General features: G+C 41.7%; 1 protein-coding gene and 1 long non-coding RNA gene across 6 annotated transcripts in view; one reads left to right on the top strand and one right to left on the bottom strand.

Moving 5' to 3' along the window:
- Nucleotides 1-22,374, top strand: part of QPCT (glutaminyl-peptide cyclotransferase) — a 28,156-nt gene that overhangs the window by 2,426 nt on the left and 3,356 nt on the right. For 2 of the 5 annotated variants that reach the window (XM_019942893.3, XM_019942891.3), the window contains exons 2-7: nucleotides 5,921-6,067; nucleotides 12,442-12,720; nucleotides 13,796-13,837; nucleotides 17,227-17,250; nucleotides 17,939-18,115; nucleotides 20,418-20,517. In XM_019942893.3, coding sequence (XP_019798452.2) covers nucleotides 5,921-6,067; nucleotides 12,442-12,720; nucleotides 13,796-13,837; nucleotides 17,227-17,250; nucleotides 17,939-18,115; nucleotides 20,418-20,517 — 769 coding nt within the window. Of the gene's footprint in view, nucleotides 1-5,920; nucleotides 6,068-12,441; nucleotides 12,721-13,795; nucleotides 13,838-17,226; nucleotides 17,251-17,938; nucleotides 18,126-20,417; nucleotides 20,518-22,374 lie in introns of all 5 variants that reach the window. The other 3 variants (XM_019942895.3, XM_019942894.3, XM_019942892.3) reach the window with 2 other exon arrangements.
- LOC109551154 (uncharacterized) lies at nucleotides 11,179-17,289 on the bottom strand. Its single transcript, XR_004521842.2, has 3 exons — nucleotides 16,967-17,289; nucleotides 15,599-15,642; nucleotides 11,179-11,693 (listed from the first exon to the last, which is right to left on the bottom strand). It is a non-coding gene; the product is annotated as an uncharacterized lncRNA (long non-coding RNA).

Genomic DNA, 22,374 nt, shown 5'->3' with positions numbered 1-22,374 from the left:
CCCTTTTATATTTAAGAAACTTCTGATCGCTTTTCTATTGGGAAATTGTTTCCTTTAAAGCGATGCAAGCTAAAGAAGCAAATGACAAGATCAACCATGACAATTCCTGATTTCTGGTTCCCCCTGCCCTCCCTTACTCTCCAGGCTTTCATAAAGTCTTCCAGATGTCACGTACAGTTTGAAGCCTGGGAAATGAATTAATCCACACTAAAATACATGCCTTCCTGCTCTGAATGGCATTTAGCTATTTTAGTCACGTGGGGTGTGCCCTTGGCACACTGGTCTGCCGAAAGGTGAGGTGTGGTAAAGGAAGCATTGATTTTGAAATCCATTTTCTTTGCTTTGAAATAAAGGTGTGTCTCTAACAGTGGGATCTAATATGTAAGAACAGTTCAACCCTAATTTTTGGTTGTGTTTAGAAGACCGTGATTTGCTTATTTGAAACTTGTAAACATTGTTTTCCAAAGAAGTAATATTATAAGTTGTTAGATTCACAGGTGGGCCCACAGGTATATATTTAGGGGCATTGGCATCTGGGTACCAGGATTCTATATATAAGCATCTGACTTGAATCTCACTGTGCCTCTGTGAGGAGGGTACGTTCATCCCCAATTTACAGATGAGGAAACTTGACCACCATTACAGCAGCGAACTGAAGAGCCCTTATCTTTCTTTAGTTTAACTATCCCTTTATTATTGGAGAGTTAGGTTGTTTCCAAACTTTATTGTAAAGCTGGGACCCAACATATTTTAATTGGTAGAATTTTCCTTTATTATTTGAGTCATATTGAGGGTGGAGGGACAGATTTTTTGAACAGAGGAACCTTGAACAGGAAAGTTGGCCTCACCTAAAAGTCCTCCTCCAGGGTAGTTCTGGAGGACAATTACTGCTCTCACAGCATTTCACATTCTTCTGCTTCTGGAGCCACATACATTCTAAAAAATCTTAGGGTTCCCCTCCTCCATGGTTCGAAAAGTTCTTAGCCATCTACCCCTCTACCCATCATGATTCTTATGAATCATGAAGCAGCAATGGAGACTCCAAGGAAGGGACAGGGGGCCAGTGGTAGCCTGGGTATTGGTGGCAGAGGGAGAAAGAAAATGTGCCATTTTTGAGCTTCTACCATCTGGCAGGTAAGTACTATGACATCCATTATACAGATAAGGAAATTTTTCCTAGCTAGTAAGTGAGGGAGCTGTGATTTGGCCCTAAATTGTTGTTTTCAAAGCCTGCACTACTTTGCTTTTAGATAGAGGGCTGCTAACCTTTAAAGAAGACAGAACTTTATCTTATTCACTTCCCAACTGTTCCACAACTGTATTTGTAATATCAGTGGCATCTGACACAGAAAGAGTTCAGTAAATGCTGGCTGGGTTGAATTTGCCGTAGACACAGGTGTTAATCTGAGTGCTGTCTGGGAGACGCTCATATGGGATGGAAACTAGAATTGAATTGGCTATGCTTCTGTAATGTTCTCCCTTTAATTCAATGGTTTGGGACCTCAAATCCCTCTGCAAGCTGGGCCAGCTCTACAAATTATGTAATTAAACTCCTCTTTGGCCTGGCACCATGTGATTAGTCCAGAGGAGATGCTGTAGGATATCTGGGTCACACTTTTTTAGCTGACAGATTCTTGTCACCCAGAGCAGACTTATTGTCCTTTCTGCCTGGATGAAAGACAAGGAAGGGGCTGTAATAGAGACTCATTCCTCTGAGAATGCCTGTCCCAATAGAAAATTGTCTACATGCCTTTTAACTGAAATAAACCTAGAATAATTGGGGGTTGGCATTTAACATTGGGCTCAACATAGTTTTGCCTCATTTGTTTACTCTCCTCACGCCCGGCCCACACTTTCTGTCCAGGTTTCCCCTCTTCCTCCTTCCTCTCAGCCCCACATAGATGTTTAGATTTATTGGATTCTGAGAGTCAGCCTCCACAAAAATAGAATGGATGCCCTTTAGTTTGGAAAAAGGGAATGCTTTTCCATTCAGGGCTTTAATAAATATCAATAGAAAGGCTTAAGTAATTAACTGAGTGTGACTGTTTCCCCTTCTCTGTCCATCACTGATTGGGAAGCTTCTAATCTCTGTGATTTCACAGGGGCATCTTTATTCCCAGGGAGGCAGGGTGAAGGAGGGCACTTTACTGAAGTATGTTCATTAAGTGGGTGAGCCCAGGAGATTGAGGATCAACACAGGTCAGTGTCTGTACTCAGGAGCACCGATGGGCCTGTCTGCTGAGCTTACCCTTTATTCATCCATTAAGCATTTTTTGGTGCTATTTGTCAACTATGTTTCATCCACGATATCTGTTACAGGTAGAGATGCTGGAGGGGTATTTATTTTGTTCCCATTTTTTCTTAAATCTCTTAAGAACTCTTTCAAGCCTCCATAAATCACCTATTTATATATCTATCTTCTTCCTCCTCGTCCTTATTTCCCAAAATCTCGGGGCTCACGGGAATTTCCTTGGCCTCCTGTTTGGCCCACCAGTTGTTGGACTGTACCCCGCAGGCCTGCAAGCCTTGTAGTTGCCTAGTTTCAAGGCCAGAGAAAGAGCCCGGTGACAGTGATAGAGACATCAATGATTTATCGGACAGGGGGATCTTACATGTCCAAAACAAAGGGTCCTGGAGTGACACTCCACCCCACTGGGCAGGTGGGCAGTGCGGCAGGGGGAGGTCATGGCAGCAATCTTTAATATAAATTGCCCATTTACACATCAGCTTGATTTCCTTTCACTGTGGACATGGAGTGAAGGACCACAGTGACCAGGTAGGTTCTGGGATGGAGTAATAGTGCATAGAAAAGGAGCCCCTGGCCAAACAGCCTTTGACACAACGGTGCTTGATTGTCACAATGACTACTGGGCCAACTCAACTCTAAATCATCATGAGCATCGACTCTCAGAAATTCAAAAAGAACAAAGCCCACCAACATTGACCCACAGTACTTCCTGGCCCTTTGCAGCAGGCAGCCACTTGTCTTTCCTGACTTTATAATTTCTGTTCATTCAACTGATTTGGTATATATGATGGCAAACATGCCCATTTTACTTTATTATTATGTAAACATAATCTTAGTGAAGTTGAACTATTTTAGAAAAAGAGTTCATCTGTCGATTCCACATTTGATGTATTCATCCAGTATTTATTGAGTGTGCCACGTGAGCTGGGTACTGTGTGGTTCTGGGGAGAGAGTGGAAAGTAAGAGAGATAGTTCCTGTCCTCCTGGAGTTGACCTCTTGCATGAAATCAGACATTAAACAAGTAAACACACAAGGCCTCTGGGCTACGACCTGAAATGAGCAGGAGTTAGCCAGGTGAAGAGGAAGGGGAAAGCCTTCAAGGTAGAAGGCACCACAATGCAAAGGCCCCAGGAGGCCTGAGCCTCACACTGCTTTGGGTCCTGGAAGGATGCCAGGTGACTGAAGCGTGGTGAACCGGAGTGGGGGCGGGGCGGGGTGGGGTGGGGGGTGAGTGGCCCTGCATGGGGCTTGTGAGGCAGCAGGAGCAACCGGAGGCTCTTGTTGGCCCGTGTTAAGTAATAATTAACCATGTAAGTTTCCAACTTCTTGCCTCCATTCTCTTTTCACTTCTCACATTTCTATTGTTGTCTTTTAGCTCCTTCTTCCTTCTCAAAGTGCTGTTTGAGAGTTAACAGGAGGACTTAGATCTGAAGTACCAAGGAGTTTAAAGGCTGCAGCAACAAATTTACTAAGGAAATATATTTTAAAATATATTACCAGTAAATAAACACAAACCTTGAGATGTTCCAGATACAGCATCGATACATTGTGTTTAACAGTGGAAGTTCACAGACAGTGTAGGAAGGCAGAGGAGAACTAGCATGGGATGGGGAATCTACAGGGCCAGGATCCTTTCTCTCGAACTTACCTGTAACTCTCCTACAACCTTGGGAAAATCAGTTGGTTTCTCTGACTCAGTTTCCAGTGACAGAAAGCAAAGAGATTGGATGATAATCATCTCTCAGTGGCCTTTCCAGCTTGGAATTCTACCCTCTTAATGTTTGATAGATGGTAATAGAACTAATAAAACTTTCCAAATAGTTACTGAGGCAGTTTACATGTATTAGCTCAATTATAATTACCCTAGGAAGTAGGTGTTATTACCTCCCTTTTACAGATGAGAATGTTAAGCCTTAATAAGGTTAAGTAACCTGGCCAGCTAGTAAGTGGTGGGGAGTTGAGTTGAGAGGCTGAGTTGAAGGGGGGCTGGCTGGACCCACAGCTCACGCTCTTTGCATGATAATACCTGAGAGTGACGCTGAAGCATAGCAAAGTGTAGATGGGTATAAGTAATTAGGCAACAAGCATTCTCTAATTCCACAGTGTCCCATGGAGTGAAGATAGCCATGTGATAACTTAGACATAGTCAATTTACACAGGTCTTGGAAAAAGCTGTAAAGTAGACAGGGCTCCCCTGAGCTCTGTTTTGCATTCCAAAGAATTTATGTTACCTTCAACATTCCTCTTAGGGAAGAAATCCTCTGATCAACGAATCACACTGATCCCTATGGGGAGGAGTAACACATTCCATCATTGAGTACCTGATAAACATGTAATGAATGGGGGCTTCCCTGGTGGCGCAGTGGTTGAGAATCCGCCTGCCGATGCAGGGGACACGGGTTCGTGCCCTGGACCGGGAAGATCCCACGTGTCGCGGAGCAGCTGGGCCTGTGAGCCATGGCCACTGGGCCTGAGCGTCCGGAGCCTGTGCTCCTTAGCAGAAGAGGCCACAGCAGTGAGAGGCTCGTGTACCACAAAAAAACCCAAAAAAAACAAACATGTAATGAATGAATGATTCATCATTACTCGTATCACATGTAAAGTCATATCCAAAATACAAATTTGAATGTTATGTTTGTTCAGCTGCTTAAATTAAGGTTCACTTAATTAATATATAAGTGTACCAAAGAGTGTGATCATTAATAGAATATTAAAATAGTTTTCACTGAAGGCAAAAGGTGTACTATTTAGTGGGTTATAGAATCATCAAGCTCTGGCTGAAAAGAATTGCAGCAATCATCTAGGTTAGTGCTATTCAATAGCAATATATAATGTGAAGCACATATATAATTTAAAATCTTCTAGTAGCTCTATTAAAAAAGTAAAAGGCGATAGGTGAAACCAATTTTAATACTATATTTTACTTAACTCAATATATCAAAAATTTTCATTTCAACGTGTAATCACTATAAAAATTATTAGCGAGATACTTTACATTTTTTTCGTGCTAGGTCTTTGAAATTCAATATGTGTATTACACACATTGACTGTCTACATTTCAAGAGCTTAATGGGCACATATGGCTTGTGGCTACCACATTGGACAGTGTAGATTTAGCTCAAATTCCTTTATTGGTATTTTGAGGGGAATGAGAATTTAAGGGACCTGCCCAAGGTCATCCAACCTATAAATGGCAGCCAGAAACTTTGAATCTAGTTTCTCTCACCCCAAGAATACACTTATTCTGTAACACCTCACTGGCTTTTATAAAGCAGTTATGCTAACAAATTATATTGTTTTTTGGCTGTAGTTTTTGAAATATTAAGTTTTCTTAAGACTAGGATATCAATTGTTATTTGTAAACCTTAGTTTTACAAAGCAATTGTACAAAAGTTATTAAAATTACACAGGCTATAAGTGTTAAATATTAATTCTCAGGTTCAAAGCATTATATTAATTCTGTTTTAGAAACAAGCCGCCAAAACAGTTTAAGTTCTAGATCTAAGAGGCCAGTTTTAAAGTTGAGTAGTTTAATTTACTTTGTATAACGTAAGAGCTATCCCTTTATTTTGAGGTTCAAAGCGAATATTTTACAATTGCAAGTGTCTCAGGATAAGTCTTAAACATATTATGAAATGATAGCCAGTTAAATAATTTTATTTGATCCTCAGAATTATCACCAACCAGCCCTTTTGAATGTATCATCTCTTCGACAAGTTGCAGAAGGCACCAGTATTTCTGAAATGTGGCAAAATGACTTACCACCGTTGCTGATTGAGCGATATCCCGGATCCCCTGGAAGCTATGCTGCTCGCCAGGTGAGAAAACAGCACACAAACCTGAAGGCTGTCGAACACTTTGCTTTCACATGAGAGATAACATTATGCCTGAAGTGCCGAGTTGTCTGATATTCAGATCTGTCATCTCATCTTTTTCACTAAAATAAGCACCCAGAAAACCAAACAACTGAGAGCAAATATCTGTTCTGAATTAAAAGATGCATGTTAACCTAAATCAATTTATGTGTGAAATCTCTGTCTGGGGTGCAACATCAGATAGGGTACTAAGTGCTCAACTCTTGATCATTTCTATGACACAACCCCAGGTACCCAACCGAGTTTTCTTGGATCCTAAACACCCAATATCAACAGGCTTGGACATTTCTTTCTTAACGGCTCTGGGTCAAGAGTGAGTTACTGTCCTAACAAGCCTTTATTCCCCTTTGGGAAATTGTATTCTCCCAGGAGAGAGAGTCAAGATCAGTGATAAGCTACTCTGTCCAGTACAATGCTTCTCAGGCTTCTGACTCTGGCCCATGGTAAACAAATATATATATTTTACATTTTATACACACAAACATAGAGTTAACTGATACAAAAGTTTCATGAAAAATACTCCTATTACCTGCAATCTACCCTGATATTAATTCTATTTTACTATTTATTATTATGAGTTTTTAAAAGCCAGTCATGACCCACTGATCTGTTTTCAAGGCAGACTGATTTGCACACTGCAGTTTGAAAGGCACTGCTATAGAGGGTAGATTAAGCCATAAGGTGGGCTAGACCTGAATGTCTCTCTGTCTCCTTAGTGTCAATCCTCTTAAGCAATCTGAAACCCCAGCTCTGAATGACTATTTTTTCAAAGTAGCCCCATTTTAAGGGGCAGCTTGGGAAGGAATGGGGTGAGGCTGGCCTCTCATATCCTCCTCTGAGAGTAGTCCACCTGCCCTAACACTTCAGGCGAATACCTTGGCACTCCGCTGCTGTGACAGAGTGACACCTGCAAGGCCTGGCAGCACAGCTGGTGGGCTCTTCCTTTCTATCCAGTATTTGGCTTCTGCTTTTCAAGTTGAGCCCAGATGCCATTGTCTGTTGCCCCGTTAGCCTCTTGTCTTCTATCCAAACAGCTCTTGCTTCCCCTAAGGACTTAGGTGGCAGAGACCCAAAGAGCACCTTAGTTCTTTCTAAGCTCTAGGCAGAGTGAGGAATAATACTGATGATGGCTGATGTTCATCTGGCACTTTTTTCAGGTCAGCCACTTTACAGAGGTCTTTGCATGGATCGTCTCATTCCGTCCACACAGTAATTGTGGGTACAATTGTTCTCCCAGTGCTACAGATTTAAAAAGACCTGAGGGGGCTACTGTGGTGGCGCAGTGGTTAGGAATCCGCCCGCCAATGCAGGAGACATGGGTTCAAGCCCTGGTCTGGGAAGATCTCACATGCCACAGAGCAAATAAGCCCGTGTGCCACAACTACTGAGCCTGCGCTCTAGAGCCCGCGAGCCACAACTACTGAAGCCCGTGCACCTAGAGCCCGTGCTCCACAGGAGAAGCCACAACAATAAGCCTGCGCACCACAACGAAGAGTAGCCCCTGCTCGCCGCGAATAGAGAAAAACCTACATGCAGCAACGAACACCCAATGCAGCCAAAAATAAATAAAATTAAAAAAAAAAAAAAAAAGACCTGAGGCTTAAGTATGCAAATTAACTCGCTCAAGGTTGTACACGTAGCAGTGATGAGGCCAGAACCTGGACTGGTATCTGCTTGACCTCTCCATCCAATCCCTGGAGAGTGGTAGCAGGGAGAGACCAGCTCTGTGGTGTGTGCTTACAAATGTGTCCAGCTCTGTATCTTCTCAGGCCCGGGTCCGAGAGTGAGGTGCATACCACTCATTTCAGTGACCTCCCCTGGGCCTCGTCTCCCAAGCATTTTCTAAAAGAAGTTCAGGGCACTTACTGGGTCTTCCCCAAATCCTCAGTTCCTCATTAGAAAAAATCTAGGTCTGTAGCGCTCACTTATCTCCACTTTTTTCATTTCCCGGTACCATTTGCTCAGAAGGCCAAGTATATACCGAGAAGTGTATGTGCATACTTCAGACCTGAGGTTCCTTGCCTGTGACCTCTAGAAAGCCATGAAGACAACAAATATTGCTATTTGATCTTTAACATCAACAGAATAGATTTCACAAATAATACACATAGGTTCTGTCGTGGTTTAAAAAATTCATATTCATTTAAAAGTGTTACGGAATCCATAATAACATCTTCCATGTCATGTGGGGTGGAGGCAAGTGAGAAATTTATTGACGGTGCTTTGGAATGTGCTGGGAATAGCTGCTGGGCTACCTGCACATGGGCTGGCTGACAAAGTAGTAGTCCTAACAGGATGGTTGTGTTAGAAATCCCACTTAAGAGATTTGATTTTATAATTTTGGGGAAAGAAAATTACCATGAGTTTTAGGAGAGCTGTCCCCTAAGCTGTGGAAGATAAATGGTTCCCTCTTTTGAAGATGAGGTAGATGACACTGAGTTATTATGAGGGAACTACACTGAATGGCTTTAATTTGACTAGGATCAGTACCTTTTACTCTGAACTACATTTTGACAAGAATGGTGGAAAATTATTTTTTTCTCCTAAGGCATTTTTGAGCACTAGATCAGATGTTTTATAATTCATAGAGTTTCAGGGTTATAATTAAAGAAGACTCTAAAATCTAAAAAAAGTGTGGACTTGATGTAAAATTGGTTAGTGATTTAACTTTTATCAGTTATCAATAAAGATGTGCATTGCTATGAATCCCCTTTCAGAAGATAATATGGGAACAATATCCCATAGTCTGCATTTTTATTGTCTCCGATCAATGGGCCTAAAGCTGCCTGTTGGATTTTTAGAATATTTTTATTAGAGAAGATACTTTATTTGTAAATTTAATACTTTGACAGTATTAATTTTTAGAGGATTTCAGTGATTTCTAGCTGAGAGAGGAATAAAAAATAAATTTAAAAAATCAGGGTGGTAAAGTCTCACTAAGGAGCAAGCCAGAAACTTTGTCTAAAAGAGGCAACCTAGAAACTTGGTGGTTAAAATCCCCTGTGTATGTCCAGTGCATCCGAGTAGCTAAAGCTGGGCTTCTTCGTTGAAAGGTATGTGTATCCCTGAATGGAGGGCTCTGGGTGGAGGGCCTTCAGCTTGGAGCCTGAGAGACTAATATATGGTCCACCCAAGAGGGAGGAGGACCCTGAAGTCCCCAGTGGCAGGGTTCAGCATCCAGACAGTGGTCTGTTTGCAGACTTATTGCAAATATCACAGGATCTGCTTCCTCCAAACAAATCTGCTCTACTAATGACAGTGTTTCTCAGAACTTGGAAATGAGAATGTAAGTTTAATTAATTTGACCCAGGATCATTCACCAGTGTTAACCTAAAATCCCCTGGGGCCTTCCTCCCCAGGAAGTAGAATGCCATGTTTACTTTTATCTTTCTCTCTCTTCCTCTCTGTCTCTCCACTCCCACTCTTGGCCTGTCTCTGTCTCTCTCTCCTTGTCTCCCCCTCTATTTTCATATCCTTTTCTTTGTCTCTCTTTTCAATCTCCATCTCTCTCTGTCTCAATCTATCCATCTCTCTTTGTCTCTTTTCTGCCTTCTCTATTTAAAAAGATAGATGTATAGAAATCCAAAATACAGTCTGTATTTCTAAATTGCATTTTAGCATGCCTGGTAGGCAGAGGCTTTTGCTACCTGTAGTTAGAGAAGCACAGCCACTTTAGATGCTCTCTCATAGCCAAGCACTCCCTGTTTAGGGGCACTCTAGTGAGAAGAGCAGTAGCTTCTGGAGCCTACTCTAGAGAATTATAGTGGGAACTTGCAGACTAAGTCTGCAAGCCAAAAGCCCAACTGTAAGGGATATTGGTGACCTAATTAGATTATGCAGCCAATTTGATTGTTTATAAAGAAATTAGTTGCTAAGATAAATAAAAATATTTATACTGAATAAAAAATGTTAGTTCAGGCAGAACTCTTTTTGGGGGCATTTGCTGATGCTTTTGTGGATTTTAGTGTCAACACAGATATCAGAAATTATGGCCAAAACCTGTTCACTGGATGAGGAATGAGTGTGTGTGTGAGACTTCAGCTGAGCAAAGTTAACAGATACATCTTTTAAAATCCCAACTCATTTTGTAAGCATGCAGGCAGCTATTGGTATTGAACACATTTTATGGAGCAGCTCATCATCTGGTTACCAGATGTTCTGGCGGATGTGCTTTTTATTTTTTTTTAAGATTGACCCCTTTTATGGAAAAATATCTTTTCGCCAAAGTCTGAGGATAACTTATTTTCAAATTCTCTGGAAAACTTGTCTTAGATGCAGTGATTTCTCTCTAGTCAAACTATTAATGTTCCATATCATATAATTTTATATAATCTCATTGAGAATAACTTATTTGTTATAATCAACCCATATTTACCGATAGCCTACTGTGTACAAAGCTCAGTGCTAAGAATTGTGGAGAATAACAAAATAAATGAGATATGAGTGATAATTTCAAAAAGGTTATAAAGTTTTAAAAATTATTTTTATATGAAAAGACAACCTGTAAATGTGTAATAGAAAAGGTAAGGTACTGTGTATACATGCTCTTTAGGCCAAAGTCCACCTCCTGACAGAGAGCAAGGAGTGAATATCTGGGAAACTGTTTGTTTATTTGGCTTTTGCAGGGCTGACTGTAGAAGCACTGTCCTCCCTCTGGCTTAGTTTTCCTCTTCCTGGAAGCTTCCTGCCCCAGTTGTTCCAAGGCCCTTGCCTACGTGTCATGTCACATTAGTTAGGGCAGGTCACACAAGACTTGGCTAGGCTAGAAAGTCGTGTGTGGAGGGGAATCTCCCATTCTTTTCCAGTCATTATAAGTTATTTGTTTATCACCTCAAGGTCCATCCCCACTGGATGTTCATTGTGGAACAAACTGCCGGATGTGTTGATGGTTAGTTTGTTGTGTGACTTAAAAATAATTTTTTAAGGCAACTTACAAAAATCTGTATAATATTTCAAAATGAAATAAATGGAACATAGTGAGGAAAATAAAGCAAAGGGAAAATAAAGATAGGAAAGGGCAAATGGAACAGCAATGAACTCACCTGTAGCTTTTCACACCACAAGCTCTAGATTCTTTTTATTTTTTTAATAAATTTATTTATTTTATTTATTTTTGACTGCATTGGGTCTTTTTTTGCTGTGTGCGGGCTTTCTCTAGTTGTGGCGAGCAGGGGCTACTCTTCACTGCGGTGCGTGGGCTTCTCATTACGGTGGCTTCTCTTGTTGTGGAGCACCAGCTCTAGGTGTGTGGGCTTCAGTAGTTGTGGCACGCAGGCTCAGTAGTTGTGACTCACGGGCTCAGCTGATCCGCAGTATGTGGGATCTTCCCGGACCAGGGCTTGAACCTGTGTCCCCTGCATTGGCAGGCGGATTCTTAGCCACTGTGCCACCAGGGTAGCCCTAGATTCTTTAAGAAGACACCTCCAGTCCCTGAAGTGGTGTTTCTTTTCCATCTGCTGTTTTTCCCTGTCAGTCACCATGTTGCTCACAAAGCCCAAGATGACCAGGAGAGATGGGAAAATAGATTCTTCCTTATTTTCACCAGCGTTTGCAGTGGGTCTGGACCTGCCTTGAATGCAAAGGGAAAACTGCTTGATATGTCATTATGGTTCAGAGTTGCTTATTGATTATTAGAGCGGGCAGAACCTCAAATATCCCCCAACCATCCCCTTGTAACGGGACTCTCTGTGAATTATCCTTAACAGGTGAGCATTAGTATTTTTTGTTAGTGTTTGTTACATTATGAAATATTTGCTGACTGGGGGCACATACTAAGTGCTTCGGACAAAAAGAGCTGCCATGTGCAGTTCTCACCCTCAAAGAGCTTAGAGTAGAAGTTATGACCTGTACGACCCACCTAGTATATCTAATTTCTCAAACCTGTCTTGTTATCCTCCTAGAAATATTAAAAGTGGGCTTTAATGTATACTGAACTGGAGCTCCCTCTCCTGATGTGCAGAGATGTCCATGATACACTGTTAAGTGAGAGGGGCAAGGAGCAGAGCAAATATAGAGTAGGATTCTATTCTTATAAGAATATACATCCCTCGGCCAAATATACATGTTTGAGTGCTAGTACATGTTTGTATAAATAGGAGAAAGGTGTGGAAAGATATACAGCAGACTCTTAACATTGGTAATATTAACAGTTGGTTGAGTTGGGTTGGCAGGGGGAAGTTAAGGGAGAGGGAGATGATTAGCTTTTCCTTTAAACATCCTTGCTTCATATAATAAGCATGGATTGCATTTTTAGCTTGAAAGGCATTACATAAAATTTAACTGTCTAGAGCTGAAATTTTGTTTTTTGTTTTGATCAGCACATCATGCAGAGAATTCAGAGACTTCAAGCTGACTGGGTCTTGGAAGTGGATACCTTCTTGAGTCAGACACCCTATGGGTACCGGTCTTTCTCAAATATTATCAGCACCCTCAATCCCACTGCTAAACGACACTTGGTCCTCTCCTGTCACTATGACTCCAAGTATTTTCCTCATTGGGACAACAGAGTGTTTGTGGGAGCCACTGATTCAGCTGTGCCGTGTGCGATGATACTGGAACTTGCCCGGGCCGTAGACAAGCAACTCCATTCGTTGAAGGTATCTGTTTCCCTCTTGTAGATTCCTGAGATAAAACGTGTTAGCAGTAATTCAGAGTGAATTCTAGAATCCTTGGGTGAGTGAGAAAGCCATTTAGAAGTGTAGACTTTCTGTACAATTTGTACTAATTTGTTGCAAAATGAAATGAAGTTGAAATAATATTAATTGGAAGATTATATTATTTAAAATGTTGGGCTTCCCTGGTGGCGCAGTGGTTGAGAGTTCGCCTGCCGATGCAGGGAACACGGGTTCGTGCCCCGGTCCGGGAGGATCCCACGTGCCGCGGAGCGGCTGGGCCCGTGAGCCATGGCCGCTGAGCCTGCGCGTCCGGAGCCTGTGCTCCGCAACGGGAGAGGCCGCAACAGTGAGAAGCCCGCGTAATGCAAAAAAAAAAAAAAAGTAAAATGTCCACCATGGGCAATAAGTACATGACAGTATATTCATTGATTGGCACTTGATTCCTTAGTTATGAATACATATCAAATTAAAAAAAATTTTTCTTTTTTTTTTGCAAAAAATGAAGAAGGTGGAAGGTTGGTACAGGCATGTGTAGGAGAATTATGTTTATTTCTTCTTGTTTATATAGTCATGGAACATCACAGCCTTCTATACTGAGATGTGGCGGCCTTGAGTCAAGGAGGGAGTTTCTGCTAGTGGTTCTGAAGTAGACAGTGGGTAATTCAGACACATCAAGATGAAAAGCATGAAGCAGAAATGTATTATTGTTATTATCTGTGAATCTTGGCTCAATTTTATGCAGCATAGCAGAGCTTTTGTTACATTCTCAGCTCAGAATACTTCTGGGACTCTCAGATGTTATTTCAGTCTCTGTGTTCTTAAGTGTATATTGAAAAAAAGTGCTAAGCTAGATGAAGACACTTTGTTCAGATATCACTCATAACCAAGTAAACACAACAAAGCAGAAACAAAAAACTTTGTTCGCAGGCAACAAATACCTTTTTTTCCCCTCAAAGCTTTATGAAGGGGCCAGCTTTTGATACAAGGGGGGTAAAGAAGTAAAAGATTTATCTTGTAATGGAAGTAATAGAGATATTTGGTTCTATTTTTGCTTTAGATGCTGAACTTGAAGAAAGCAAGAATTGTTTATAACCTCTCAGTATCCTTTTCACTGTTTTTTCATTTTGTTTTGTTTTCTGAACCTTCTATAATGTCTTTGTCCCATGCTCTGTCCTGCTTTTAACTAGCATCCTTTCCCAGCAATTGGGTGAGAGAGTTCAGAAGCTGATATAAAAGGTTAATTTTTCGTATTTGCATTTCTAGTGTAAGGACATGAAGTGAGGCGAAGTATGACTTAAAGACACAATCTGTGTGGTGGGCTCACAATCTCTTGGTGAGCTCCTTAACCTTTTTCCATGTAATTCACACCTGCTTTTGGTGAACAGAAATAGAAAGGACTGAATGAGTTGTGGAGTGGGGATCTCCATTAACAAAATACACATACATTCTTTTAATTATCTTTTCTAATAGAGGTAAGCAGTGATGTGGACAATTAAAAATAAAGACTGGTTTTGAATGCAAACTTTGAGAGTATCAGTTTTATTCTTCCAGTTGTACTTTAACTAGATTTGTATTAAGGACATATTTTATGTCCTTCAGCTGTCATGGGTTGGGTAAGGGGTGGAAGAATGTGACCTGGGAGAAGACTGGATAGGAGACTGGATGATGGTTCCAATTCTTTGCAGTCTTCCTCCTCTAGCAATAAGATTGTAATTATACATTCACCTCTTTTGTCTTGTAACTTTGCTGTGCCCTCCCACTTTAGCAGGTGGTACTTCCTCATTTCTTGTCTCTGGAGTTGGTTATTTGACTTGCCTTGGCCAATGGGATGCTAGTAGATGACACAAACAGAGGTTGGAAATGTGCTTGTGCAATTGGACTTGCTCTGTCATGTCTTTGCCATCGTCATGGGGAGACCGTGCCTTGGCTGGCCTGCCAGTCCCAGGAGGAGGCTAAGAGGCTTGTGGAGCAGAGCCAAGCTAGATGACTGCAGGGTGAAGCAGAGCTTCTCCAGCCTAGACCAGTTGTCCCCAGTTGACCTGCAGACCCCACAGAACTCATGATTGTTGTTTTAGGCCACTGAGTTACACCTTAGTGTTGTGGCATTAGCTGATACAGCCTTGGTTGGGGAAAGACTGCAGGTAACATACTGACCCTGTTAACACTGGTTACTAGGCGTTTGTCATATTGCCAGGAAGAATGACTAGAAGAAAATCTAGCCGTGCAGATTTTCTAGCTCCGAGATACTAGGCTGAGTTATTAGAAGTTGAAGGCCACAGTTATTTTTCTGCCAATCCTAAAAAGAAGTAAAAAGAGCAAGTTGCCTCACAGGACTCAGAGTAATTGTCCAGAACGGTCTATGCCTATCTAAATGAAATGGTGCTAAGAGAAGAGAATGAAAGGAAGTCATTGCACTGAACACTGGAGTCGCCAAGCTGTTGACATTTCTGAGGCACCCGAACCTTCAAGCTTGCAGAATATGAAGACTGCCTCCTTTTGCTTCTGCCCTGGGCATGAGCAGAATGTCTCCGGTCCCAAGCAGTCTTATTCTGCCCTGGTGTTCTGTTTGATTTGGAATTAGAACTTTGGAACCAGTCAAGGCCCTTTAGACAACTGGAAACTTAGACTGTCTCCACTAATGTATGCACTATACACGTGTTGCCAGTGAGACAATCTGTTTCATTACTGAGTTCTTATTAAACCCTGAATGCATATATAGTATACAGATAGACACATCCTGTGCTTAGTACTGTCAGGAGTTATGAGAGACTCAAAATACAATAAACTATCCTTTTCTTGGGGCCTAATTAAGGAGTAATATTAAGACAATTGAAATGATTACCATGCAAGGATAACTTACTTTTCACTTGATAAAGACATTTTCCTCCTTCTGATGAAATCACCCTAAAACAATCAAGAAAAATTCCATCTTTGAAGAATCCAGTGAACATCTGGAAACCACCATATGAAGACAGAAGGTGAATGGAGAAAAGGCAGACGACATATCAGAGTAGAGAGACGTCACATTCCCCAGAGGGGAAAAAGGAAGCCAGTGGTCCCCTGAAAAATCCTGACTGCCTCAGGGATGGGAGGGGACAGTAAGGAAGGCAGAAGTGAGGCAGAGGGCAGAGGAGGAGAGTGTTTTAAGTCTGTATAAGGAGTACTTAGGTATATAAGATTTCTACCCCACAGCTGGCAGGTAGGTATTCCACCTGTACCCTTGTAGGAGATGACACGATATTTTTCTGGAGAAATTGAACCAGGGAGGTTCTGGATGTTGGGACATCAGTTATAAAGGAGGGCAGTAATGATGTGCCTCATGGAAATCAATGAGATTAGGGGAAAGACTACACACTGAGCAGTGAGATTCCCTAGCCTTCCCTCACTTCCAGCACGAGAAAGACAGCGGCTAGCTCACACCCATCAGACAGGAACCTGGAGGATCCTTCTCTGGAGAATGTGAACCACCTCATGGAAAAGACCCACAGACAGTGACATTTGGGGATCCTCAGTGAAAACACTCACTGGGCATCAGATTGCCCTGCAGTGGAGCCAACCAATCTGTGTCTCTAATCAGTGTTTTAGTATCTTATTGTTTAATGCAAATGAACACAAAGGATGATCAGATATTTGAGGGCCATCTCCAGCATGAAAGAAAGAAAACAAAACAAATAATACAAGTTGAAAAATGAACTCAGAAGAAATAGTGTACAGGAGCAGAAAATAACTTAAAGAACACTATTTTAATATCCTTAGAGAGATAAGAGGAGAAGTGTTATCCATAACAGATTAAGGAAACATCGGATTCAGTTCCTCCAGCGGGAGCGCATTCCCCAGTACTGCACAGGGGCGGGGAGAGCAAGTGGTGGTGCATTTTTCTGCATCCATGTTCAGCTGCCTGAGTGCAGGCACAAAGCAGGCAGAGAGTTGGACTTAATATTACGTTTTTGCCATGTGAGTTTGACCAAGGCAGAGAGAGGCACAGGAGTTGAGTGTGTACGCAGGGAGCAATTAGAATGATTGACTCTGGAATTTAAGCTGAATATATAGTGAAGTGAGGACATCATAAGGGTAAAGGAAAGACTGGGAAAAGGTGAACATTTCAAAAGATTATGGATTCCAATGGGGTTGAAGGATTGTGAGGATAGGGTACCAGAAGGACTAATCTGAGAGGTGAGAGTTGTTGTCAGACAGTGGAAAGTATAAAATCAATCAGAATCCTACTCACCCTTCTAAGTTCCACTCAAGTACTGTCTCTTTCATGAAGTCTTCCTTGACACTCCAAGGATTCCACTTCTCAATCTATCCAATTTCCAGAGGAGTTTTGTGTTACATTTGTGACCCTTGGTACATTTTGCCATACCCGTGTATTTGTTTCATCTTTCCCTAACCCAACTCAAGTGTAGGTTCCTCTGAGGAAGAGGCTGTAATTACCATTCTTTGTATCTCTGTTGCATTCCAAGGGCAGATTCTTGAACCTAGACTCAGTACAACATTGCAGACTTACATAAGGTGAGAAGCAAGAAAGATTTGCGTTGTTTCAGGTTGGATTCCCTGGGAGGTGCACTCTGACGTGGAGGTTAGCCTTTCAGTCACATGGTAGGGAGTGGCCTTGGCTCACCACCTGTGGCAGGGAGGGGAAAGAAATGGGAGTAGGCAGAGGGAGAAGCCGGGCTGCCATGCAGGTTCAACAACAGCCTCAGTCAACCCCTGGGGAGCTCTGGAGGTAGCATGGCCCTTTAGAGAGCCCCCAGCACCTGCTTAGGCCAGTCATTGGACGTAGGAACCCCCATGGCTGAGCCAGTCCTTAAAGGGACAAACAACTGAAGGCCTTCTGCGGACACCTCTACTGGCAACAGGGACAACGCACCCTTCTGAAAGGGACCTGGGTGTTGTGTCACAGTGTCTGCCACTGCAGTTCCATAGTTCCATAGTTCTCTAAGGAGTCAGAAAAAAGTGTAAGACTTGTCTTTTCAGAGGGAGTGAAGAAGGTGAGATTTCTGTGGCTGAAGACTGTGGGACCCGTGATGATTTTCAGAGAGGAAATGGTGCAAAATAAATTTTGGCATATTTTCACTTGCTTTGGCTTCTTCCTTTTCTTCGCGGCACATCTGTCTTTTTGTCCAGTTAACAGGAAAGCGTGCTATTTTTTAGTTCTCATATTTTTGCTCTTTTTCTACTGTTTATTTTTTTAAATCAGAATATTTCAGACTCGAAGCCAGATCTCTCACTCCAGCTAATTTTCTTCGATGGAGAAGAGGCTTTTCTTCACTGGTCTCCTCAAGATTCTCTGTATGGGTCTCGGCACTTAGCTTCCAAGATGGCATCAACTGCACATCCACCTGGAGCGAGGGACACCAACCAATTGCACGGCATGGTGAGTCCAGGTAATTTTCACGGTGCTGCAGCTACAGACTCTGCTTCAAAGGAAGCCTGTGGCAGGGAGGGGAAGCCAATTAAAGACCTAAAAATGCCAAGGCATTCTTGGAGCAGAGTGTTTATAATAGAACATTTTTTTGGCAGGCGTTGGGTTTTTGAGGAATCCCAGAGCTAAAAAAGAATGATTCTAGGTTAGAAGTTATGTTTGACTGAGCTCAATTAAAATGATGTAAAAATTCAGAATAAGGAAACATCAGATTCATTTCAGTCCCACGGGAGCACATTCCCCCAGTAAATATTAGAGGTGGAGAGAGCAAATCCCATCTTTGAGGCCGCTGTCAAGCCAGAGGAGGCTGGGGTCTTGGGAAATGGAGTAAGAGTGGAACGTAGTATGGGGATGAGAGTGAAGAATTTCCTCGGTGGCTTCAAAGCATTATAGTGACTCCAAGTGTGTACAGGACATTTTGATGTGTCAGTTTTGATGTGGTGTTTTGGCATGGTGGTGGATACATTTCAGTGCTGCCTTAAAACCCTGCTCCTATTACCAAGTAATGGGTGCAACTTATGGCCCCTTACTCATCCCCCATTCTGACCCCACAGCCCATACCTAGTCCCTTACTCCACCTTTGAATTTCCTTCCTATTCTGGCTCTCTTCCCATATTTGACTCACTCAGTATTTGAGTCCTCACTAACCGCAGCATGGAACCCCTGAGACTTCATTCTTCCCTGTGGCTCCATCCATCCCTGGCCCTCACCCTACCTGTGAACTGATAGCCTGTTTCTAACCCTCTCCGTTCATCCCTGTCCTTTGCCCTATCACTGACCTTCACCGTATGAGTCCAAATGGCCACATTCAATGTCCTCTGTGAATCCAGCACATCTCATGTTGGCTTTCTCTCTGTCCCGTTGCCCACTGGCAGCTCATAAGGGGTTAGGAGAACATAACTGGTACCTCATTTAATCACTTTTGCTCAAGTGGCTAAAAAGGGTTCAGAGGAGAAGAGACCTGATTGATCGGCAGGAGGAACAAAGTTATTTGTTTACCAGTCCAAATATATGAATCCATAGTGATAGTTAGACCATTTTTTTCCCCCAGAAACAAACTCTTAGGCGCTTATCCAACCTTATGAATATACTCCTGTTTCAAACAAGCCTATTTTTTCCCAGTGAATATATTTAATCATCATTCATGAGTTAGTAGATACTATGTCTTTAGAGTCATATAGACTCTGAAAATATTTATCTATTGCATGTCAGGATCAATGCTAGATATTTACCCATACCTTACCTCACGTATATAAATCAGGAGTTCTTAATCTGGGGTTAGTCTTCAGGGAGTCCTCAAGCCTGCTGATGCTTTATGGCTCAAATAAGTTAAGAAACACTGGTTTATTATAGAGGCTTATAGCCAGAAAGGGCCTTTAGTGATCAGCGAGCTTGAGCTTCTTGTTTGATAGAAAAGGAAATGGATATCCAGGGACTAAGCTCATAGAGCTTCTAGTCAAGGAAATTTTCTTATATGCTGCTTTAAGGAATAAATAGTTACTATCCAAATGCTCTCCTTTGGCAGCTGTGTTATTATAGACTGGGGATAAAATGGCTAATTAGAATGGAATAGAAGATCAGACAGGCTTGCATGCCTACCTGAAAGTAAAGCAAACGTATTCTTTTTTTTTCTTATGAAATATTTATCCAAATGTCCTCCTTCTAATTTATCCTTAGTGATATCCTTCTGGGGTTACAGACAAAAAGAATCTACAATTTGCCATTTGTCCACATTGCATAAGCAAGATTTAAAAATTTTCCCCAAAGGATTCACTTACAATGTTATTAAACCTTTTGTTCATTTATACAGCTCCGCGTTTTATTCTCAGTTATTAAAGTGCAGTTAGTTTTTTTTTTTCACCTATTCTGCCTTTTATTAATTTTATTTATTTATTTTTGCTGTGTTGGGTCTTCGTTTCTGTGCGAGGGCTTTCTCTAGTTGTGGCAAGCGGGGGCCACTCTTCATCGCGGTGCGCGGGCCTCTCACTATCGTGGCCTCTCTTGTTGCGGAGCACAGGCTCCAGACGCGCAGGCTCAGTAGTTGTGGCTCACGGGCCTAGTTGCTCCGTGGCGTGTGGGATCCTCCCAGACCAGGGCTCGAACCCGTGTCCCCTGCATTAGCAGGCAGATTCTCAGCCACTGCGCCACCAGGGAAGCCCCGTGCAGTTAGTTTTGACTGATTTTTTGTTTTTCCATTGATGAGTATGAAATGTGTTTTGGCGACAGTAATTATACAATATTTTTTCTCCCTTAGGACTTATTGATCTTACTGGATTTAATTGGAGCTCCAAACCCAACATTTCCCAACTTTTTCCCAAACACTGCCAGATGGTTTCATAGACTTCAAGCAATTGGTAAGCACCACGGTTATTAAAGAGTCAAACCTGGTTTCTTCCCACTGACAAACACTGAGTTTTAAAATTCAGAATTTATGATTTAAGTGTGTGATTTGAGTACACAATATACTTTACTGGCTTTTTTTCTTGCTTTATTGATTAGTTTATTATTCCTATTCATCTCTTTTAGAAGACCCACTTTATTTTCCTGCATGAAACTGAATTTTGAAACGGAAACATAAAATACTACATTTCATATTTGCATATCCTTAGAAATGGCTTGGAAATATTTTCTCAGAGTCCTGTTTGAAGCATATGGAATGCATTTTTAGGGAAAACTCAGCAAAGCATGTTGGATAATGATGAATGTTATGTCCTCATAATGATACCAAAAGATATTCTTTAATGTTTCTTTCTTTTCCATCTCAGTCTTTGTCATCTTCTCTTTTCTGCTTTATGCAGATGTGATTTTCTTTTAAATCTAGTACAATCTCTGCTTACTTTCCAAAGGTGTAAGAGATGGCGATGCAACAGCAAGCCAAAATCCTTCAAGAGTCATTTAAGAGAAGGTTCAGTGTCAAATAAATGAGTGGAAGGGACCAGATAAGGTTAGGCCAGACCAGCCAAGGAAACAAAGATATCTATGGCTCAGGAGAGAGGCTTGGGGCTTGCAGAAGGAAAAGGAGAATAACTTCTTTCTCTTGTACCTCCACTCCATACACCCTTCCCTCTCCACACACATACACACGAACACCCCAAAACAAAACACAACAAAGCACAAAAAATTGGCCTCAGGGAGAGGTGAGCATGCGATAGAATTTTATTATAGAATCCAGGCCAGGAGCCCTGCTTTGAGGCAAGAACATCAGGCTAAGAATTCCTTTCTAGCCACACAGACTTCTTGGAGTAGGATAGGGTTGTACTTTCTTCTCAGCAGTGGGGAAAATGCTGCCATCTCAACTCATGCTTTTGCCACGAGTTCAGAACGTGCTTATATCCAGATCTAGAATATTATGAAAGAAACTTTTACCTGAACCTCAGACGCTTATCTTTGGCAAATTTAAATTTCTAGTTTGAAAGAATTGCTATTATGGTATTATTAATGTAAGCTTCTTGGGGACACTTCCTTACAGCATGTTTTCCTTACTTTGAGTAGCCTCAAGAAATTGGGTTTGGCCTTCTGTCAAGGATTTGATTCCCTTCTCTTATTTCCTCCACTGGAATGAATTTATATCAGTAACTCACATCTTAATACAATTTTAACCCATTGTATAACCCACTGAGTGATACTTACACTTCAAACCATATCTCTAATTGTATAAGGAAAAGTTGTAGCCTAAGGTAAAGGAATTATAATTATCAATAAACAGATGGGAATATTGTTTTGGTCATAGTAGGGGCTTTCTTGATGTTCCTAAAATCACATTACATATGAATGCTTACCACTCGGTCTAATTTTACCCTTTAAATTTAGTAATTAAAATAACCAATCCTGGAAAGTTTCATTCAGTTGTCTTAAACTCTTCTTGTGATCTCTTATCATCTTGTAACATAGGCTCATGTTATATGTAATCCTGTATGTAATACATGGGTTCTATATTGCAAGATGACAGGACTGATGGAATGTAGGCCGATGGTTCTCAAATTTTAGTGTGCATTAGAATCACCCGGAGGGCTTGTTACACCACAGATCGCTGGACCTCACCCCCAGAATTTCTAATTCAGTTGGTCTGAGGTGGGACCAGATAATTTGCATTTCTAACAAGTTCCCAGGTGGTACTGATGCAGCTGATGAGAGACCACTTTGAGAACCACTGATGCAAGTCATAATAGGTATCCCTTTCCCAAAGAGTGGTCACTCAGTCTAGTACTTCA

This window comes from Tursiops truncatus, chromosome 14, assembly GCF_011762595.2.
Source record: "Tursiops truncatus isolate mTurTru1 chromosome 14, mTurTru1.mat.Y, whole genome shotgun sequence".
Lineage (NCBI taxonomy): Eukaryota > Metazoa > Chordata > Mammalia > Artiodactyla > Delphinidae > Tursiops > Tursiops truncatus.
The sequence above is the reverse complement of the archived record's forward strand: the minus strand, read 5'-3'. Positions and strand labels throughout refer to the sequence as shown.